General features: G+C 40.0%; 1 protein-coding gene across 1 annotated transcript; it reads right to left on the bottom strand.

Annotated features, from left to right (window-relative positions):
• Nucleotides 1-749: 749 nt before the first annotated feature.
• Nucleotides 750-23605, bottom strand: TRIM50 (tripartite motif containing 50). Its single transcript, XM_063449585.1, has 7 exons — nucleotides 23527-23605; nucleotides 20140-20559; nucleotides 19496-19591; nucleotides 15923-16153; nucleotides 4169-4191; nucleotides 3956-4080; nucleotides 750-2661 (listed from the first exon to the last, which is right to left on the bottom strand). Exons 2-7 carry the CDS (start codon nucleotides 20542-20544, stop codon nucleotides 2114-2116), a joined length of 1428 nt encoding a protein of 475 aa, XP_063305655.1. The 5' UTR covers nucleotides 20545-20559; nucleotides 23527-23605; the 3' UTR covers nucleotides 750-2113.

Raw genomic sequence — 23605 nt, 5'->3', positions numbered from 1 at the left:
TAAGCCAAAATGGCAACTTGAAAACATAGCTGACTTGGAGATTTATTTTTTCCTAGCCTAAAATTTTAAATTCAGTCAGCATTACCCAGACAGAGTTATTCACAAAACGATGAATGTTGAATTGGCAGCCATCTTTTAAAGCAAGTCAATCATGCCAGGTTCAACTAAATGTATAACAATTCCCAAAGCAACAAATATATCATTTTTCATTAAGATAAATGATCTTTTTCATTGTATTGGAAGCTGATATTTTCCTACTTACCTGCAGTCTATTTACTACAGTACTGACGTTCCCACAAGATCCACAGATGTTATACTATTTTAACACACAAACTATGTTCACCTCTGCATATTGATTGGTTCTGCTTGGGGACAATTCCCTGATAACACTTTATAGCCAGTACATTACCTTGCACCAGAACAAGTGTGACAGAGCAGAAGTACCACCTTTCAGACGGTTCTCCTGCTTTCCCTGTCATTCAATGTTGCTCACAGACATCTGTCCTGATGGCTCAGAGAGTAAGTGTAAGTACAGGTAGGAGAGGGGCTATACTTTTAAAGAATGTTAAGAGAAAATATGTATACATTTGCTAGCACAATTTCTACATGAACTTTAATACTCTTTAAATTTAATCTAACTTGTGTGGACCAAAACATGTACACTTTCATTTCAGATCTGTTGAACCTAAAACTTGAAATTCACTTTGAATCCCCGACAATTTACAGTTTAGTGAATAATGTGGTCAGTGGACGGAGACATTGGGCCTTTATTCAGTCACAGAACATAAAGCTATTAGTTTAATCAGTAAATCTGCTTCAAGAGTGACTACATGTGATTCATGTATTAAAATGTCCAGGCATTTGCTTTAAAGTTCATTAGTGTAGAATCGCAAACAGAGGAGAACAGTCCTTGGAACAAAAAATTAATTCAGAGTTTAGCAAATCCCATGTTATCGTCATAGGCCTGACATATTGTAGGTCCTAAAAGACCCAAGTCCTTGTGTCAGCTACCATCAGATAATGTCTTTGCAGCAGAACCGGGTTTTAAAACTGATGTAGAATTCCAGGACCACTGGAAATTCATTCCCATCAATCCTTAGAGGCATAGCAAGTACAGCCTCTTAAATTCCTTAGATTAAATGACAGTCCAGAATCTCTCGATATATTCACTTGGAGGTACAACCACTTCTGCTATATCCTGTGGCAATCCCTATATATCCAATGACAGGTATAGCTATTTACATGCACTAGATTTAGTAAAAGCCCAGTATAATATATTATCAGGCAGATTCAGCTCAAAACTCACCCATCACAAAACTGTTTAATCTAATTACTCTTTTAAATGATTTATTTAATGTATGTTGTCAGTAATTAGCTATAGATGTTAGCAAAATAAATAAGAAAAACACTTATTACCCAGTCATATACAATCCACATATTGTCGATTCCATACGATTAGTTCACAGTTCCATTTGTTAAATTACAAAATAATAATAATTGAGTACATAAAAACCAAACACTGCCAATGTTAAATGTACTTAAAGGTGAACATAAAGGTTGGGTGTCTAATCAAATCTTTAAACAGGGAATTATTATAAAAATGCAGGTTTTAGGTTACAAATGTTTGGGACACTATAGTCTGTTTTTCTATATACAGGCCTGAATTCTAGATTTATTTCTTATAGGTGTCCTGGATTAAAAGATTAAATGATTTTAAAACTGTTTGTTTAGCCGTATTTATACTTTCAAAGAAAAAAAACAACTGGCCATGCATTTAGAAGGATAGATTTACGAACATATGAACTCAATAATTATTTCACGAATACAGTTTTGAAGAGACTATTAGTTTTTGTTTTTTTCAGATTCTAATATACATTTTGGAAGCATAATCATGAACCTGTCCTTGTTTCTGAAAAAGCAGTCTTCAGAAAAGATCAATAAAACACATAATTATCAAAATAATAATTTGTTCTTGCTGCCCTTAAATCCAACCCCTTTGAAATGTTACATCCTTAAGATTTCTATAGGACCAGAAACAGATCTAGCACTGGGGCAGAATGACATTTTATATATATTTTAATGGCATCTACACAAACGTGGCATTATCCCTTATTTATACTTGTGGTAGTATAATAGGCAGAGGATTGGGGCCCCTATCCTGCCAGCATACATCAAACAGAGGATAGAGCTTGCCATGGAATTCTGTTTGGAAGGTATATATTTGCATCAGCTCATCTGGGCTGTCTGCATTATAAAAGGTTAGCTCCCCCTTCTCATAATCCAGGAAGATACCAATACGCTGTGGCCGTGTGTTGATGGGTAGAGAGACACTGGGGGATGTAAAGGCTTCATAGAACCGTCCCTCTTTAAGTCCAATGAGCCAAGCTCCAGCGTCAGGGGCTCGAATCAGCTTTCCTTTGCGACTCACTGTGCCCTTGACCACACCAATTCTCCATTTCTGTTTCGAACCAACAATAACTTCCCAGTAATGTTTCCCAGTAGAAAAACCACGTGTTGCCAGTACACAACTGCTGTGGCCAAAGCCTTCTGGGTTGCTCCCCCGACGGGAGGCAAGTGAGCGGCATTGCACCAAAGTGTCTCCTTTGGATAGCTCTAAAAGGGGATGTGCAGTGAGTGGATCCAACCTCAAAATCTCTGGACCTAAAGAAGATAACCAATATGATGATTAAAAGTAAAATCCAGGTGAAACTTGATTGAGAGCAATAAAAGTGACATCTTAAACACAACAAACCCAGTACAACCTAAACTTTGGTCCTTAGCCTTAAAACCACTAAACCCTAAGTCCTCAATAACCCTAAACAACTTCTAACTAGTACTCCTAAGCCTGTTCTAAAGTGGGGTTACGGCAACGTTTAAGTTGCGAAGTTGGGCCTTCATGGATCAGATTTGTTGTTCCAGCACATCCCACAGATGCTCAACTGGATTGAGATCTAGGGAATTTGGAGGCCAAGACAACATCTCATGTTCCTCAAACCATTCCTGAACAATTTTTGCAGTGTGCCAAGGTGCATTATCCTGCTGAAAGAGGCCACTGCCATCAGTGAACATCATTTCCTTGGAGGGGTGTGTGTGGTCTGCAACAATCTCTACGTAGGTGGTGCGTGTTAAAGTAACATTCACAAGAATGCCAGGACCCAAGGTTTTCCAGTGGTTTTAAAGTTGTGGTTGATCAGTGTAATTCTGTCAAATTTCGACATTTTAACACTTTGACACTCCTATCAATCTTAATGTGAAGCTATAATTGCCCTGGATACAGTGGGACATTCACTACTTGGGCCCTGTCACCGGGTTAGGGTCTTGGTTTTCCCTGGAGTGGAATGCAAGCTCGTGCTTAAATGCTTTCTACAGTATTTCTACTTGTAAAAGAGTACTTCACCTGATCTCTGCATATTGTGGGGCCCTGTTTGTAAAACGACCTGTCATTATGGCTTCCATTTGCATTGGAATGACTTTCCCTTGCATATCCACGAACACAACAGTGACACAAGAGGCACCAGTGGCACGTCACCACTTTCAACCCTTTCCTTTTTCCATACCAACATTAAGCCTCCCAATGCTGGCCAAGATAAAAAATGAAAACTCAAGTTTTAATGAGCCTCTGGACATATCCTAGCTATGAGCATGTGTGTATAATTGCCTACAGAAAACACTTATAATGATAAACCCAGATGCACTAGCAATATTTGGATTCCGGAAGCCCTCTAGTGGCTGTCTGTGAGACAGCCACAGAGGGCAAACGTAGTGCTGGAACTGCAATGTTTTACATTGCAGCACTAAGTGCAAAAGGGTCACAGCACCCAGGCTACTTCAGTTAGTGGTCTGGGTGCCTACAGTGTCCCTTTAATGACAGAAGGTTATGTGACACTTGAAATGTGCTGGGTGATTATGTGTAACATTGTACATGCATAGGATGACATAGGAGAATATTTCTCACTTGGCAGTATTCTGCGGTGTAGGCGCTTCCAGACGGTGAGCTTGATGTCATCTTGTCGGAACCCTGGCTTAAAAGAGACAGCAGTGTAAGGCTTTTCAACGGAGCGTGGGAGAGGTGTCTGTGAACTGGGAGAGAAGATATAGACCATCAGTTCTTTGTTTGCCTATTACCTTTAAACACTACCTGGCGGGACCTATTTTCTCACATACTTACTTAGATGTGACCACAGCATAATTCTGTAAACAAAAACAAATGCAAGAGTTAAATAAATGAAAAATACAGGTAAGACACAGATGGACCTAAAGGGTTAATCTGCCTTTCTAATGCCAATCTTGTGGGAAGTTGTAAAACAGTGGTCACCATGGTAGTACTAAATAATTGTGCAATGTTTTTTTCTTAGATTGTTTTGGATCAGTGATTATATACAATAATTCCCATATTTTACTATTAGCATGACGTAAAGTGATGATTTTAATAATGACACAGAGGCAAATATTATGCATTCTCTTTCTTTTATTTACCTCAGCAACAAAGAAAAACACGAGATAAATCATATAAAGGTAAAAACAAAACTGCATAGAAAGATCATAACCAATGACAACTGAGTTATGAACCATAGAGAGTGTGACATCATCGAGCACCTCCTCTTTCTTGCGGATTCCGGAGACCATAAAAACCAGATCACAGGAACCAGAAATACCACCAACAGGATTCGAACAAAGAACCGACCAACCAACAGATCTTTAACCCCTTAAGGACCAAACTTCTGGAATAAAAGGGAATCATGACATGTCACACATGTCATGTGTCCTTAAGGGGTTAAAGAAATGATGACGATGATTCAGACTAGAGAAAAGAAATATGGTAATATTTCTACAGTATTTCTATCTATATGTATGTATATATCCATTATACATGCATAGAATCTTGACCATATGAGACAAACATTTTTATGAAATCAATAATGAATGTCAGAGAAAAGGCAGAAGAATAAGACAATATTCAGAAGCAGTTCAACCTTTCAGCAAAAATTCCTAGAAACACCAACTTGCCATGAGAAATGGAAAATAAAACAGCAGAAGGCCAAAAAAGAAAAAAAGGTGGACAGGTGTCGTCCAAACGGCAAGCCACCACTGATGCTTTTGAAGCCATGACCCCTAGAACAGAATGTGCCAACGACAACAGACATTTTACCCATCGGGTCAAGGTGGTTGATGAGTTATGAAAACAGATAAAAAAGGAAGGGTCTACCGAAGATCAAACAGATTCTGTGTGCAATTCATATCCTGAAAACATTAAAAACCGAACAGAGATTTGGTTTGGTCGGAATAGCCAGATTTAAAAAAAATCCAAAGACAGTCCCATGCACCAATGAGACCATGACTACCACACTGCATGGTATGAGCGTCTAGGTCTTGGTGCCTAGGCATGTACGAGGAAATGGAGAGTTGTTTGTGTAACTCCAACAATTGTCCAGAGTGCTCAGAAATCAGCCAAGCCAAGACGAGTTAGCCCTTGATCGAGTAAATCGTGTAACTTCTGGATCAAGCTGGAAAGAAACCATGTCTGGTAACAATTGTGAAAAATCTATCAATATTTCCAGAAGTTGTGGGAACCAAGTTCGAGATCTCCAGAAGAAAGTGATAAGAACCACTATACCTTAGTGAAGACGAAGGTGGGTAAGGACCCTCGAGATGAGGTTGAACGGCAGGAATGCATAATGTCATGCCGAAGAGCAATCCTGTAGAAATGCCTCTACCACTGAAGCTGCTTGACCCAGTCTGAAGAAACGAAGGATAAGCATTCAGCCAGGAAGCAAATAGGTTGATGTGCAGAGGAGCCCACAGTTTGTAGAGCTTCAATAATATCAAACAGTGTAGACGCCATTTGTGGAATCCTGGAGGTAACATGAATTCCAATCTGCTGTTGAGTTGGCTAGACCTGGGATGTGTTCTGCCACAAAAGAGATGTTGTGAAGAAAACAATAATGGCAGAAACCTCGAGCCACAACAGCTAAGACTTTCAATTTTGTGCCTTCTAGGTGATTTATGTATCAGACTGCTGACATGTTGTCCATCTTGAGAAACATCGAACACGATATGTCTTTGGGGGAAAAACTGTGAATGGCAATGGAGTACGCCAGTGACTCCAGACAGCTGATGTGGAGATAAGATTCTTTGACGAACCATCTGCCATCAGTGGAAATGGTCCCACAGTGTGCATTCCAACAGTGTAAGATCTGGTGTGGATCCAATGATGGCCTATCCATTCCACATGTAAGCGAACCTCCATGTCAGTTTTCCCCTGAATTCTGGATCTAGAGAAATACAGGCTTCGTAGGAATGACCGGAGCATAGATAACATGTTTTAAAGCATTAAAACACCTGATAATGTAGGGCCTGGGAAAATTGTTTGAATGAATGACGCAAGCAGGCCGATTATGTAAGCAAGATGTTTGAAGAATATTATAACGGATCACCTGGCACCCCGACTGGGTACCTCCACCAAAGGACCACTTCCTAGCTGGACCAGGGGACAAACCGCAGCACTTCTTGCCTTCAGTTGCCGTAGCTTGATTGGGGCCCTGGAACCGCCACCTCCCTCCTGGAGCCGAAGGGGAAATTCGCTCTGACACCTCCAGGCACTGGACGATACTCAGTCCTGGGGAATTAGCTCTAGTCCTTAAAAGGACTTTCCCTGTTGACTCTCCTGTAAGCTGGAACAGCAGACACAGGAGAAAATCTTCTTTCCCTCCAATAACTGGACGACACACAGTTTTGGAGTGTAAGCAGGAATCTCACTTTAATGGGACAAACTGGCCTTTTATACAATTTTCCCAACAAGGTTGACGCCCAGGTGGACCTTGTGGGGCACAGGACACAAAACATGCAAGACAATAAAAATAGTGTAACAATGAGCAACACTCCCACATACATTACACAATCCCTTCCCTCTGCCTGTGATACAATTAAGGTAGATAATACAATAACCTAATTATCCACAGGCAGAAAAACACACATATTTTATTAAGTCCAACAAGTACCCCAAAATCCAACATATCCTCATACAAGTCACATCCCCATGATAGCCCTGATCTGGGTGAACAACATATCCCAAAATCACCCAAATCAGAGCAGGGGTTCAGGAAATTCCTGGAAGTCTCTTTTGACCGACCGCGCGCATGGTTTCATGCCCAAAACAGTTCCAAAGAATTAGGCTGTGCGGCCAGGCTAGTTTGGTAGTTTGCAAACGAACAATCAAACGAACAAACTACCGAACTGAGTCAATAGTCTTACCCTGGAGCTTGTTCCCTTCATGCAGACGAATGATCTCACCGAACAGCGCCCTTCTAAGCTAAATAGAAACGAATGCGGGCGATGTTGGAAGTTGTAGCGGTACTTACCCTTTCCAGGGGCCGGCCGGGGTCCTCTGTTCAAGCCGCGCGCAGCCCTGCTGCTGCACGAGCCGCGTGCGGCTCATCTGACGACTGCAACAGGAAGGCGGGCAGTGACCGCGAGAAGCGGTCACGTGTCCCGCCTGACACTAAGAGTGCGCCGCGGGTCTCGGGCGCGCTCTTAAAGGGACAGTGGGAGCCTAAATTGGCAAAGGCCGCCCATTGGTCCCTGTCATGCCACACTCCCCATACACTTACCTTTTGGGGGCGTGGATGTGACAGGGACCAATCAAAATAGATGTTAATATATATATACTCACCTTTTCCCCTTAGTTCCTTGCCCTATCGTGGTTTCTGTTTCAGTTCCCTTTAGCGCTTGTTGTATTCAGTTGTGTTCCTTCGTACTTGACCTTGGCTTTGTTTTCTGACTACGTTATCTCTTTATCCTTATCTGTTCTGTTTGCCGGCTTGCTGTTTACTGTGTACCAGACCCCGGCTAGCCCTAGTTTACGCTGTCTCTTTGTGCTCTTGACCTCGGATTGCTCCTGACTCTGTACTTCTCCTATATACGTCGAGTCCGGCCACTCTAAGGTCTGGTAGACGTATCTCCCCTCTGTGTTGTCTTCTGTTTAGTTGAATCCTGCGTGTTGGGGTATATTTTCGTTACATTACGATAGGGCCATGGACCCCACAGATTTGACTCAGCAAATGGTGTCTCATGAGGCTAGATTTGTAGAGCAGGATCACCGTATGGATCAGATAGCCCAGGCTCTCCAGACGCTCTTATCTAGAACTATTCCAGCAACCACACCTAACCCTCCTACACCTCTTCTTCCTGAAGTATCTACTTTGCCTAATACTTCGGCCCATTTAACACCTCCTCCTAGGAATGGAGGGGACACTAAGACATGCAGAGGTTTCATTAATCAAATAGAATTCCACTTTGAGATGTATCCACGTTCCTTTCCCACAGAAAGGTCTAAGGTGGGGTTCCTTATGCACCAGCTTACAAATAAAGCACTTGAGTGGGCAAATCCTATTTGGGAGGCTAATGGACCTATGGTGCATGATTTCAATAGTTTTCTTACGGCTTTTCGTAGAACTTTTGACACAACGAAAAGGTCAAAAAATGCCGCATTAATGAGCATTAATGAGAATTAAACAGGGTTCTAGGTCTGTGGCTGACTATGCTATTCAGTTTCGTACCCTTGCTTCACAGGTAGATTGGACCAACAATGGGTTAACTACTGCATTCATGGAAGGTTTATCTGACACTATATTGGATGAGGTAGCAGCTAAGGAGCTTCCTATTGCATTAGAGGACCTTATTGACTACCTCATTGATATAGATAATAGGATTCGTGACAGGCTCTATACTAAGAACAGGAATAGACGTTTGGTTACACCTATTAACCCCAGAGTTGATAAACCTGAGAGTGTTAAAGTATCGGAGGAGGAACCCATGCAATTAGGGGTTGCCAAACTCTCTGATACTGAAAAATTACATAGGAGAAGGTACGGACTCTGCCTATACTGTGGTAGGAGAGACCATATGGTAAAGGAATGTCCTTTGCTTCCGGAAAACTCTCGCACCTAAGACCTTATAGGGGACTGGCCTTGGGTGTGATATCTAAGTCTCCTAAATTGCCTCCTAACCATTTGCTTCTCCCTGTTTCTTTACATATGGGAGAGAGTTGCATAGCTGAGCACATATACGCTCTGGTTGACTCCGGGGCAGCTGAAAATTTCATAGACTCTGGTTTTGTTAAGAAAAACAACATTCCCATCAGAGAGAAGGAGATACCCTTGGCAGTTGAGGCCATAGATGGTAGACCATTAAGTTCTCCAGTTGTTACTCATGAAACTGTACCGTTACACATGTATACAGGGGTTTTACACTTTGAAACCATTCGCTTCCAGGTCATTACCTCTCCCTCTTCTCACGTCGTGTTAGGGTACCCATGGTTACGTGCTCACAATCCCATTTTCGACTGGGAGTCAGGGCAAATAAAATCATGGAGCGAAGCCTGCCACGAGTCTTGTACTATTGAAACCCCTTTGAGTTCTATTAATATTCCAACTCCTCCTCCTTTGTCTACTTTAATACCCCCTCAGTACTTGTTTCTTAAGACTGTCTTTGATAAAAGGGAGGCTGACAAATTACCGCCTCACAGACCCTACGATTGTGCTATTGATTTATTGCCTGGCACTATACCTCCTAAGGGCAGGGTGTACCCTTTATCTGTTCAAGAAAACTGTGTCATGGAGGAATATATTAAGGAATCACTAGAAAAGGGGTTTATTAGGAGATCCTCTTCTCCGGCTGGAGAGGGGTTCTTCTTTTTATCGAAGAAAGAAGGTAATTTAAGACCGTGCATCGATTATAGAGGTCTAAATAAAATCACCATCAAAAATGCATACCCTATACCCTTAATCACGGAATTATTTGACAGGCTAAAACATGCTACTGTATTCACTAAATTGGATCTTAGACGTGCATACAATTTAATACGTATTAAGAAAGACCACAAATGGAAGACGGCATTCAACACTAGATCTGGCCATTATGAGTATACTGTGATGCCATTTGGTCTATGTAATGCCCCAGCAGTATTTCAAGAATTTATTAATGACGTCCTAAGAGACTTTATTCACACATTTGTAATTGTGTACTTGGACGACATATTAATATACTCTACAGATTTACACACTCATCACAGACATGTTACAACAGTTCTGAAGACCCTTCTTGCTAATGGTCTTTATTGTAAACTGGAAAAATGTCTATTCGACCAATCCGAAGTCCAGTTTTTGGGATATTTGATTTCTGCTAAAGGTTTCCGTATGGATCCCCAGAAGCTTTCTGCTGTCATAGAATGGCCTCTACCACAAGGTTTGAAAGCCATTCAGCGTTTTCTTGGTTTCTCTAACTATTATAGACGCTTTATTAGAGTTTTTTCCTCTATTGTAGCGCCTATCACCCGTATGACAAAAAAGGATGGCAATACTCGTGTCTGGTCTCCCGAGGCACTTCAGGCTTTTGAATTTCTTAAAACTACGTTCGCATCTGCACCTATTTTACAGCATCCTGTCCCCTCACTGCCCTATATTCTTGAAGTTGATGCTTCCGATATCGGGGTAGGTGCTGTCTTATCCCAAAGAGAGTCGCCTGAAAAGCCATTGCATCCTTGTGGTTTCTTTTCCAAACAAATGTCCAAAGCAGAAAAGAATTATGATGTGGGTAATCGCAAACTCCTTGCTATTATTTTAGCACTCAAAGACATTTGTTAGAAGGAACTAAGGATCCCATCCTCATATTTACGGATCACAAGAACCTATCCTACCTTAGTGAGGCTAAAAGATTGTCTTCTAGGCAGGCTAGGTGGTCACTGTTTTTGTCCCATTTCAATTATATTATCACCTATAGGCCAGGTAATCGCAACACTAAAGCAGACGCTCTGTCCAGACAGTTCGAAACTGCTGACAAACAGGAGATTGATGTTACTCCTGTCATTCCCCCAGACAGGATAATAGCTACTACTATTTTGCCTATTTCCTCGTCCCTCTTGCAGACCATACAAGCGAAACAAAGCATGGCACCTAGCGAGAGGCCTACTGATAAACTATTCGTTGATGTTCCCGAGAGACGGGATATTCGTATGCCTTGGGTCTTCCTAAAAATCTGCATATTCCTAATGTCTTTCACACTTCATTGTTGAAGCCTTACGTACGCAACCACTATACCAGGCATACTCCTCCTCCCCCTCCTGTCTCTGTGGAGGGTCATGAGGAGTTTGAAGTTTCTGCCGTTCTTGACTCTCGTTTCCTTAGGGGTCGACTTCAATACCTGGTGCATTGGAAGGGCTATGGGCCTGAGGAGCACAGTTGGATTTCCGCTTACGCTGTTCACGCTCCTCGCCTTGTGCGTTCCTTCCATTCTCGTTTTCCTGCCAGGCCTGGCCCTCTCCGCCCAGAGGGCGTGTCCTCAGGGGGGTACTGTAGCGGTACTTACCCTTTCCAGGGGCCGGCCGGGGTCCTCTGTTCAAGCCGCGCGCGCGGCTCATCCGACGGCTGCAACAGGAAGGCGGGCAGTGACCTTGGATTGCGGGCGGGCAGTGACCTCTGTACTTCTCCTATATACGTCGAGTCCGGCCACTCTAAGGTCCAGTAGACGTATCTCCCCTCTGTGTTGTCTTCTGTTTAGTTGAATCCTGCGTGTTGGGGTATATTTTCATTACAGAAGTTCAGCGGTGTTCGGGACTTTCTGTATCCGATTTCAGTTCCATGAGATTCATGCCCAAACACCGCTGCCTGCATTCATGTGTACAAGATGGCCGCCACCTTGTGGTTTTTCATAGGAATCACGGCCATCCAGATGAACAATTAGAACAATGCGGTGAGAAACGTTCCAAGTTATTAATAGGTGTTAACAAGCTCCAGGGTGGTCTCTGTTCATGCGGTTGTTCGGTAAACGAACCATATAGTCCCAATTGCACAAATAGAGCCTGTTTAAAGTATATTAACCAGTTCTATTGCAGGGGCCATAGTCACAGGGTAAAAGGTTGGCAAGTAGTCCCCTCCAAGAACTCGTGTCAAACTCACTTGAAAAGGGGAGTTTGTCACAAATATATATTGCACCACTGGAGGAGTTTGATTTCTTTCTTGATCAATGTGATTTTGATCCTTGGTAAGCACAAAGTCTGTTGCACAGAATCGACCATGAACCCTAGGAACTCCACATTCTGAGACAGGTGAAGGATGGATTTCTCCCGGTTTACAAGAAAACTAAGATTCTGCAGAAGGTGGCTGGTCCAGGACAAATATGTTTGGAGCAGAGACATCGTTTTAGAGACAATGAGGATGTTGTTCATGTAGATAATTAATTGGACACCCCAGGTGTCCCAAGAAGGAACGACACTACTGGTTTCATGACATTGGTGAAACACCAAGGAGCCGATGACAGGCCGAATGGTAGGCAAATTAATCTCAAAATCTTTATGTGCCAAAAGAATTGTAGAAAATCTTGGTGTTTTTCTGCAATCAGAACAGTCACATAAGCATCTCGACCATCTAAATACAAAAAGAAAAAAAGTTACCTGTACTCTCTCCCAAGTCCCTATGTATATTTAAACAAATGGACCATCCAGTCTGATGGCAGCAGTAGATAATGAATACATTCTTAGATAATGAATACATTCCATTTTGAAATGCTGATATTGGACAAAGGCATTCAACAGTTTCAGGTTAATAACAGGACAAACAGCCTCTTTTCTTTGGGAACAGTTAAAGATTTCTCACAAATTTCAGCATTTGCCATGGATTTGTTTTGTATAGCGTTCTTTGCAAGTAATTAGATGTTCTTGCTGGAAATCCATTATCAGTCGTTTTGGATCATCATCAGTTCTGGAGGCGGAGATATCTGTATCAGAACAGAAATTAATTTTAAACGATGCCCCTGAACAGTTTGCAGAACCAAGATATAGCCCATATATGAGAAGAAAGAGCAAGTCTGCCCCTCCAAGCTTTGTTGGATAGAAATGGAAACCATGGGCCCAACGCCGGCCAGTCGCTTCTTGCTTTTTCGGCCCCTAAAAACTCTTGGGTGAGAACACCCTTTTATGCAGCTTTCTGCCTTATCCAAGGCCGTAAACGTCTTCACAAAATTTCCTAAATCTTTCACGAAAAACTCGCCAAGCAATAAGCCTTTACTGGCCGCCCCAGGCTCATTAATTGCCATGTTGACTAACTTAAGTCCAACTTTCGAAAGCCTTTCGGGCTTATTAGACCAGGCAGTGCTGGCATTACCCAAGGGCAGACTATGCGTTAGAACCCAGACTTTCTGAATGAAAAATGGGAGTAGATTGAGATGATCTGTACTGCACTGAAGGTGCAACAAAGAAAGAGTTGGTGATGTCACATCTGTGATGAATCATACTCAGTTGTAAATGATTATGATGTGTCTATACAGTTTTGTTTTTATTTTTATATGATTTCTCTCATGTTTAATTTTTTGGTGCTGAGCGAAATAAAAGAAAGAAAAAGCATAATAAAATTACACTTTTGTTTATCCTCTAGAAAACCAAAGGCATTTTATGTACAGTTATTACAATATGGCCTTTAAACACTCTAATGTGATGTTTCTACTCTGCAAAAATACCTCCTTCAGTAAGCTACTGGAAAAAAATCAGGATAATATTTATTTGAAACATAGCACATTAACATTGAGTGAAAAAGCACATATTTAGCAAATAATCAAAGTAGGACCTACGGACAGAGAAATATATAACTAGACATATAGAACCTGACTAGAGAACTCTGCTGGTTTTGTAGAAACTTTATATACTATCAGGGTTATAGAGTAAACTGTGAGTTTTCAAGAATTCAAAGTAAATTAAAAGTCAAATTGAAAATTTAGATTACAATACCTACATTGGAGTATTTCTGTTAAGTTACTATTTTAGTGAATTGCTGTTATACAGACAGACAGCAGGCTTTCAAACTAAATACTAGTGAAAATGAAATAAAACATTTTGGCACATATATTTATGTATGACAAATATAGAGAACTACATTCACTGATCAGCCTCAACATTAAAACCACTGACTAGTGAAAAGAATAGCATGGATTTTATTGTTACAGTGGTACTTTTCAATGGGTGGGATATATTAGGCAATAAATGAACAGTCCGTTCTTGAATCTCTTGTGTTGGAAGCAGGAAAAAATGTGCAAGAGAAAAAGACCTGAGTGACTTTGACAAGGGACAAATAGTGATGACTCGATGATTGGGTCACACCATCAAAAAAACAGTCATTTTTGTGGTGTGTTCCTGGAATGAAGTGTTTACTACCTACCAAAAGTGGTGCAAGCTAAGACAGTAGGTGAACTGGCTTCACGGTCATGGGCACCCAAGGCTTATTGACACACTTTGGAAGCAAAGGCTAGCCCGTCTGGTCCGATCACACAGAAGAGCTAGTGATGCTCAAATTGCTGACAAATGTAATGCTGGCCATGATAGAAAGGAGTCAGAACACACAGTGTATTGCAGTTTGCTGTGTATGGGTCTGCATAGCCACACACTGGTCAGAGTTCCTATGATGACTCTTGTCCACCACCAAAAGCACCTACAATGGGGACATGAGTATCAGAAGTGGACCATGGAGAAATGGAATAAGGTTGCCTTGTCTGATGAATTATATTTTCTTCTAGATCATGTGGATGCCCTGGTGCGTGTGCGTCATTTAACTGGAGAATAGATGGCAGCAGGACGTACTATAGGAAGAAGGCAGGCCAGGAGTAGCAGTGTTATGCTTGAAGCAATGTTCTGCTGGGAATCCTTGGGTCTTGATAATAATGTGGATGGTAATTTGACACGTACCACCTACCTAGAGATTGTTGCAGACCACATACCATGGCAATTGTGTTGCCTGATGGCAGTGGTCTCTTTCAGCAATAGAATGCACTCTGCAACACTGTGAAAATTGTTTAGGAATGATTTAAGAAATATGACAAAGAGTTGAAGGTGTTGCCTTGACCTCAAATTCCCCAGATCTCCATCTGACCAATAAATGTGTTTAAAAATTGTGCTGTGTACATTAGATACTTTGTTTTTAGCTAAATTACATTTAAGTTCTATAAATTGTAATTAGTAAATCACAAACAATTTATCTGAACAACCCTGCCACTGGCCACATCCCCATTCACCTGTAACTAAAGTGTCCCTCTCTGTCCATTTGAAACTTTGGGAGATATAAAAAATGTACTCAGGATTTTAAAATATGGAATTTATAATACCCACATTCCTTAGGTGCACAAAGTTGGTTATTGCAGACTCCAAACATAATTTCGGGGTTTGTCACCAAGCAGTGATTTGTTGTGAATTGATGAGCATATTTCTAAAATGTAGGGCCATATATTCACCAATTCCGCTGTTCTTATAATTCGGTGACTTTGACCTTAGTTTAGCGACTTTGTTGTCAAATACCTACAATCCCATGTTATTATAAAGAAAATACATACTTTTCTACTATATTCTGGCCTAATTTCATCATATGTATACATGCCTGTCTCTATTAACTGGAAGTATAAGCCATTTTCCCCAAAATAATTTGGCAGCTGTTATGGTCAGATGATAGTTTATCAGATGAACTGATGCCGAATTCCTCTGTGATTCTAGAGATTTGTCAAACAGCTGCATTGCTATTCAGTTACTTGAGCAGTTAAACAGATTCCTTCAGGAAATGTTCTATAGATTAATTGTGTAGTGTTTATGTTAGTGCAAGTATTTTATGATAGACTGTAACATGCTCTTATAAAAATAAAACCCACATGGTGTATAATATATGATAGAATTGAACTGAAATTATATATTTTCTATATGAGAACATGGAAAATGTAGGGGGAAAAATGAGGGAATCACACAATTTAGGCCCATATAGCTGTTGACATGTTAAATGTTTCCTATTAACTAATTTTAATAATATTTCAAAATTGGCAATTCTATCACCAATTTTCCACTATGACCAGTTTAGTGACTATAGTCTTAATTTATGTGGTATCAGGCAGGCTATGTCACCTGAATGAAATGCAGGTGGTTTTCATTTCCCAAGTTTTCCAGCTGTCTTTCTCGTTCACGCACTGTTCTCAGGATCTCATTTTTCTGCATGAGCTGAGACTCAATGGATCTGATGAGCTCAGCAGCCTTCCTCGCTACCATGTCCAGGAAGTGTGACTCCTCCTCTGCAATGTATTTGTGTAGCTCCCGAAACTCTTTGCTAATCAAGCGCTGGAACACATCAGACTCATTCTGTAAGGAAAACGGCAGAAGAACACACTGAATATTGAAAGGTTAAATAAATAATGTACATAAGTTATGGTTCTAACCTAATTTGAACTTACAGTTAACTAATGTCACAACATGCCCCAACATTTACCAGTATATCTGGTACCCACTCCAGCTCTGACAGCATGTCCAATGCTCTATTGTACACAGTTTATAGCTATAATATTTTACAATTTGGCCATGTTGAATTGGAAAAATAAGATGCGCACCAGGTACATTTGGTGTAACCTACTGGGTCATTTACTAAATGGAGAAATGTTGGGAATTCAAAGTGAATTTCAAAGGCCGCAGTAGCTGAGTTGGAAGCTTAGTTGACTTCCATTTTGGTCTTAAAGGACCACTATAGGAACCCAGACCACTTCAGCTTAATGAAGTGGTCTGGGTGCCTAGTCCATCTAGAATTAACCCTTTCTGCTGTAAACCTATGGGTTAATCCAGCCTCTAGTGGCTGTCTCATTGACAGCCGCTAGAGGCGCTTCTGCGCTTCTCATTGTGATTTTCACAGCAGATGACGCCAGCGTCCATAGGAAAGCATTGAGAATGCTTTCCTATGGACTGGCTGAATGCTCGCGTGGCTCGTGCCGATGACGGGAAAGGAGGAGGAGAGTCCCCAGCGCCGGGCGCTGGTAAAAAGGTAAGGGATTAACCCCTTCCTCCCCCTTCAGCGCCACGGGAGTGGGACCCTGAGGGTGGGGGCACCCTCATGGCACTATAGTGCCAGGAAAACTAGTGTTTTCCTGGCACTATAGTGGTCCTTTAAATTTAGAATTCACTTTGAATTCCCTGCAATTCTTAGTGAATAGCCCTACAAATTAGCACCAAATATAATAGCATGTAAACTCAGAGCCACAGATGACTCACTGCTGCCTTATTGTGGCTTGAGCATGTATTTCTATTATATTGAATTTGGTATATCCACCTATTATTTGTCTAGTCTTGATCTCTCGTATCTATCCTGGCTCCCACCCTGGTTCTGTTCTTGACATCAGCTTGTATCTGAACTGTTTGTAGGTTATTATATCACCCAGCTAAAGGCACGGCACATAGCCCAGACAGTCCTATGGGTAGATGTTATGCTTCATTGCGTTACTTATTATTTATATAGTATAGACACAATTGAAATCACATTTCTCAAAATAAATAAATAAAATGCTGCACTTTTTCAAAATGTTAACCATTTTTATTCAGCTGCTTAGTTGACAATTTGCTTCAACCGCAAATGTTTCACATATAATAGTGGGAAATGAAAACAACGCAATAAACAAACATTCTGTATTGAGAGATTAAAAAAAATCTAAATTTGGCACAACTATTCTAATTCTAATAATAATAATAATAGCAAGTTGTTTTACCTGAAAGGCTATACTAAGAATTCCAAAATATGTTGCTTTTGCCCAGCTCTTTTTATTACCCAGCCATGGTTGACACTGCTAGGAATAACATTTCATCTCTGAAGTTTTTAACAAGCTTTACATTTAGTGTATAAGCCAATGAGGTCACAGTAAAAACAATATATATTTTTTTCAAAATAGGGAAATATGGGGTTGTGGGAAATGCAAAATAAATATATATGATTCAGATTTATACACCCCTGCTTCCCGCCTACACGTAGAGTCATGTTATCCGGAGTTGTAACAAATCTCTGTTTTTCCGTTTTGGAACAATATGTGCTTATTAGTCATTTGTATTGTTAATATTTTCACCACTCCTTTTATTTTTATCTCACCTACACGGTTGCTTTTCCCATAGCAAAGTCTTATCACAAACTTTGTAGAGGACAATCCACAAGGACATCTGTCTACCTATTTGTGACTGGTTCCCTAATCTCTGTGTGTTAATGGGTATGTGGGCATTTCATTGTGTAAATGAAAAAAAAGTACACAATGATCTCACACTCCTAGTCACAAGCACACAGCATTTTTTCAGTAAACAGAAACCTGCATGTTCACCACTATGGTGTGGAAAGTTTTGACTCAACACATTACACCTCAAATGGATTCAGCCAAATATAACAATACTAACTCCAAATGAAGTGCCACTAAATAGAATATGGCAAATGGCCTCACTATTTAAAGAGTTATAGCAGCAATAATCACATAGATGAAGTCCTCTTGTAGCATTAGGGCCAAAATCACACTAGTTCCTACTCAGCTATTACAGGACTCTCATGCAGTAGTGGTACAATTGGTTGCCCTTCCCAGTGGCCATGCTGTAGCTCCACACGGCATACCTCCCGAGTATCCCTATTTAAGAGGGACATTCCTTATTTTTGCTGCAAATCCCCCTGTACCTCTTTTCAAGAAGCTCCATATTTGTTGGTGTGTCTGAGTGTATAATAGAACCCCAGAGCAATAATAAGCACAGTAATGTGCCTTTAAACTATAATAAATGTGTTTAGAAATCAGTCTGTGTAAACACATTATTCTTGTCTTGAATTATATTTCAGTTACATAAATTATTATTAGTAAATCACCTAAAGTTTCTCAGAACAGGCCCTGGTCATGCTCCTAAAATTAAAGGGACCCTCTAAAATGTTGGGAGTTATGCATGCAGTTCAGCCACTATTGAGATGTCTGACTGCAAGCATCCATTTTGTGAGATGGATACAAACATAACAGTGTGTGTGCATTTGAGTTGTCCTCCCTTTTCTTCCCTCTCTCCATGCTGGAGGAAGAAGCCCCATCAACGGATACATAGCCCTGAGCCTTGAGATGGGGCAGTGAGATTCATGCTCTTTGATGACACCCCGGCTTCAGCTGCTTAATTGAAAAGATGGAATATCTTTCCTCGTTCTTTTTCCCTACTGTCAACTTTCCTATATTATTCTTTTTCAATGCCTCTCCATGTATTGATGCAGTAAATCCTGTTTCTGTAAATGGCCATTTGGGTTAGTGCCTTTGAATAGATTTGAACAGATTACACCGCCAGTGATTCTAAGTGAAAATCAAGGTCACACAGCCAAGTAACCACTGTGAGAAAGATGATCACATTAAATATGGCGGATACAATAAGTAAGCCATTCATTGTCACAGATATGTTTATTCGGCCACTCACTGATAGACGAGATTACTCAGTCACTCACCAAGTAACAGATAAACTCATTCACAAAGTCAGTGACACACTGTAATTCTTATGATCCCTCAGCCACTCATTATGATAGAAACAGTCTGTCAGACACACTGTTATATTTATGATCACTCACTACAATAGATACAATCTGTGATACATTTAACACTTACTCACTAAGATAGATATGATAAATCACTCACACTCTTGTGACATGTCAGATTGCACTTTACCACTTACTGAAATGCGGGTCTTGTTGTTGGTGAGTTTACTAATGTGCTCCTCCAAATTTCTCCTTTCTTTCTGTACATCGGTTATTAGTGTAGACACTTCCTCCTAAGACAAAGCAAGTGACAGTACATAATATAAATACTACAAGCATAATTTATATTTTATACAACATCAATATCTGCATTTCCAATTGTTTATTACACATACAGCAAGGCAAATCAAGAGATTCTCAAGAGATTCTCATTTGCACTCTCTAGAAAAAATAAAAATAAAAAAATTAGCAGCTCCCCCCCCCCCCCCCCCCAATCAATGTATATGGAATCCCTGTACATGTTGAATACTGTATTCTGGTTCTGATGTGATTATTTAGTTAATGATATGTGTAAACATTCTTTTTACTTTATTTAATGAAAAAAAACAAATTTCATGTAAGTATACATTTCCAGTCTTTTAAATATATTTTCCATTTTTCTTTTACAAAGAATAAGTAAAATATACGTTACAAATAGGGGTAGTTATATGTTTTAATAACCCTATGTTAAATTAAATATATTGGGCCCATTACTAACACAAGTGATTTTTGAAATAAATACAAAAGGAACTCACATAACTATTGACTTCCTGCCCCTAGAGGCCTTCCCAAATATGTTTACCTTCATCCTGCTGTATACACTGGTCAACGGTGTGATGTGGTGATGGTGGTGATCACCAATAATGCCACATAGACCGCAGATAATTTCCTGGTCTTGCTCACAGTACAAGCTCAGTGGATCGTGATGAATGGGGCAGTTCTCAGCCCCTGTTTGTTGCTCGTTCAACAACTTCAATGTTTCGATGAGGTGTTTAACAGTAACATTGGAAGGGAAGCAGCTGTCGTCGACCGCTTGCCGGCACACAGGGCACAAAAGATTGATCTCGGTTTCTTTCAGTAGGCCCCACAAACAGTCCCTACAGAAGGAGTGTCCACACTGTAACATAAGAGGGTCCTTAAAGACTTCCAGGCAGATTGGGCACGTCAACTGGGTCTCCAAAAGAGGGAGCCTTATGTTACATGCCATCCCAAGTTGACAGATCTGCAACACAAGACTGGAATTACATACATGCTGCATAAGGTATTCTGTTAGGCATAATTCCAAACTAATATTTGCATCAAATTAGTTTAAGACCCATCAAAGTTAAATTAATGTCTAGCTAAGAGATCTACGACCGCACAACCTGACTTTATGCCAGTAATTATCATCTGAAACAAATGTTTTTATCCAACCGTGTATCCAATATTTGCAGCTCTTCATTTTTGTCTAAAGATGGTTCTGGAAAGATAATGTGGAAGTAAATCTTCCGTATTATCTGAGCAGGCTGAACGAAAATGCGGAGACAGTACCCACAGAGTCCTTGCACTATTACCACTACAATACACTAAAGTAGTTCTGATCATTAGACTGCCCCTTTAATGTGTTAACGTTTTCACAAAACAGAAAATATGATCTTGATTTGGGATGCACATATTCTGATTCTGATACTGCAGTAAAACAGTTACCATTAAATGTCAGTCTGCAGATATGCTTTAACATTTTAGAGCTAATTAAATTCCAGGGATACCCTGAGAGAAAGGAATTATTTTTTTCATTGGACCTTCACGGCATTAATCCACATTGCAATGAGATTATTAAGCAAACAGTTGCTGGTACTAGACATGGGTGACCTCTGATTCACCGGAAAACATAGAACAATGTAGATGATAAAATGGGTTTGGTCTGTAGGGGACTGGCAACTTTCAGAACCTACCATTGGATGTTTATTGGCATCAGATATTCACACACCTTCCAGGTTTGATTTTCTCACAACACTTGCTTATGTTTTCTTACAAAATATTGTATCTGGCCAAGCCATCTTATGTTTGGATGAATAGAGAACTGATTTGTTGTGAGAAAATGCATATTTACAGAAGTTTAGAGAGCAAGATGAGGCTAGAAGAAATCTACAGTTATTCTTTTCTCAAAACACCAATATAATTCTATGTAAAGTAAAAATAAATAAATAAAAAATTGCTACACATAACCCCCCCCCCCCAAAAAATAGCAGTGCTCCACTTTTAACCTCCACAGATAGCGAATAATTTTTACCAGTGCAAAACGTTGTGATTTTAAATCATAACTTTAATTTATTGGAAGTGACAGTTGCTTGATTCCTCACCCCAGTTATCGTTATTGTAGCATTTACTGAGGTGAATTATGCAGTGGAAGTACATAAAAGACATACTTATCTGCTGTGCACTACTGGGTATTGGGCAACTTTGACACTTTGACACTCCATGACTCTTGAGGTGTTTCATTGGGACAGCAGACAGGACCCCAAAACTGTCCCGCCAAAATCGGTTAATTCTACATACAACAAAAGTTGTTGCAGGTGGTGCAGTGAAACAAACTAATATATTTGTGAAATATCAATATAATCCATTCTGAACATCCAACCACTTTCTTTATTTAAATAATTCAGTATCTTTCAAAACTATAACCCATTTCCAGGTGTTAAACGGTTCCTACCAGTTCCACCTTGTACACCAACAGTGTTATCCACTAAAGTGAGAACTGACTGGAAATCAAATTGAATTTCAAATTTAAGAATAAAATAGCCAAATGGAAAACGGAACTGATTTTGAATCTGACTATTTAAGCATAAATTTAGAAATTCAGTTTGAATTCCCGAAATTCTCACTTTATTGAATAACCCTGCAACTGTATTACCTTTAGATATAAATATCTATATTTGTCAGAATTCCGAGAACAACCATGAAAAGCTCTAGGCCGGGGATTCTGATAATCCATGGACCAACATTTGAGAAATCCTGCACAAAAATGTCACTGTTACTTCACTTTTTGAGATTTACTGGCTTAACCATAGTTCCCAAGTGTCACTATTTAGGAAGGAAAGTCCCTATTAGAAGCTCCATATTGTTGATGTGTTTGAAAGTAGAACAGAGCTCTACAGCAATAATACAGCAATGTGTCTTTAAATTACAATAAATGTGTTTAGAAATCAGTTTGTGTAAATAGTATGCATTATTTTTGTTTCTATATTGCATTTTAGTTGCATAACTTGTTATTCCTAAATTACCAAAAATGTTTCAGAACAGCCCCACCCCTGGTCACACTCCCACTCACACCCTTAAAACTATAGAGGACCTTAGTACCTTAGCATTGTAAATGTTAGGAAGTATGACTTAACGGTATATTACAGTGAACTTTTAGAATGTAAGCTAATTTAAGCAGTGCCCTTTTTACCTACTGCTCCAGTATGTGAATCATATTTTGTTAGAATTAAGTGTTTGTCTTGTTTACCTATGGTACAGCGCTGCGTAATAGGTTGGCGCTATATAAATAATTGTAATTGTACCAGAAACCAAGTTACAACGTTTGTACCAAATTAGCCAATTTTGAAAAAGAAAAATCTCCCACTCAGCTATAGTTAGTGCAAGGTAATTTTTGCCTAAATTTTGCAATTTGTTTTTCATTTCCTTGTTTAATGAATTATCCCTAATGTATTCTATTTCCTCCTCCGCTAGAAACTGTTCCATACACCCACCATCATCAATAATAAAAATGAACATTATAAAGTGCAGAAAAGGAAGAAGTTCCTTCCCACTTTACATAAGGAATACATATAAAACCAATTTTAAAATTGTAGGGTCCATTTATGTTGACCTATGTATGTTGCAAATATACAGGGTTTATTTACTAAATTGTGATTCGGCATATTTTTACCAGGTAGTAGGTAACATTTAAGGCCAGAATAGCTGAGCTGCATACTTATATGTTGGAACTTTCTACTCTGCTATTCCCTTTTGAAATCGTGACAATTCACAGTTTAGGTACTAATCCCGGGGCTATTGACTAAACTGGAAAATGTAACTAATCGGCAGAGGGAGTGGGAAGTGCAAATTTATTACCAAAGTATTAGCAATTTCCTTGACAATTCTTCATAATTCTCAATTTAGTAAATGACCCCAAAAGATCCCTTTTACCCTAGATTGAGATACAGACCTGCTGCTGTTTTCAAGGAGCTCCCAGTATTTTCTGTAGCAGTGGCCAGGGTGCTGCTGTGACTTTCTCTGCGATTAAG

Source organism: Pelobates fuscus, chromosome 1, assembly GCF_036172605.1.
Source record: "Pelobates fuscus isolate aPelFus1 chromosome 1, aPelFus1.pri, whole genome shotgun sequence".
Taxonomy (NCBI): domain Eukaryota; kingdom Metazoa; phylum Chordata; class Amphibia; order Anura; family Pelobatidae; genus Pelobates; species Pelobates fuscus.
The sequence above is the reverse complement of the archived record's forward strand: the minus strand, read 5'-3'. Positions and strand labels throughout refer to the sequence as shown.

Bases quoted from the DNA above. Each gene is read 5' to 3' on its own strand.
- TRIM50 (XM_063449585.1), bottom strand. From the start codon at position 20,544: ATGGCATGTAACATAAGGCTCCCTCTTTTGGAGACCCAGTTGACGTGC. The intron at 16,154-19,495 runs GTAAGTGGTAAA...TTTTCCTTACAG, and splicing joins ACAACAAGACCCGCATTTCA to AATGAGTCTGATGTGTTCCA. The intron at 4,081-4,168 runs GTAAGTATGTGA...CTTCTCTCCCAG, and splicing joins TATGCTGTGGTCACATCTAA to TTCACAGACACCTCTCCCAC.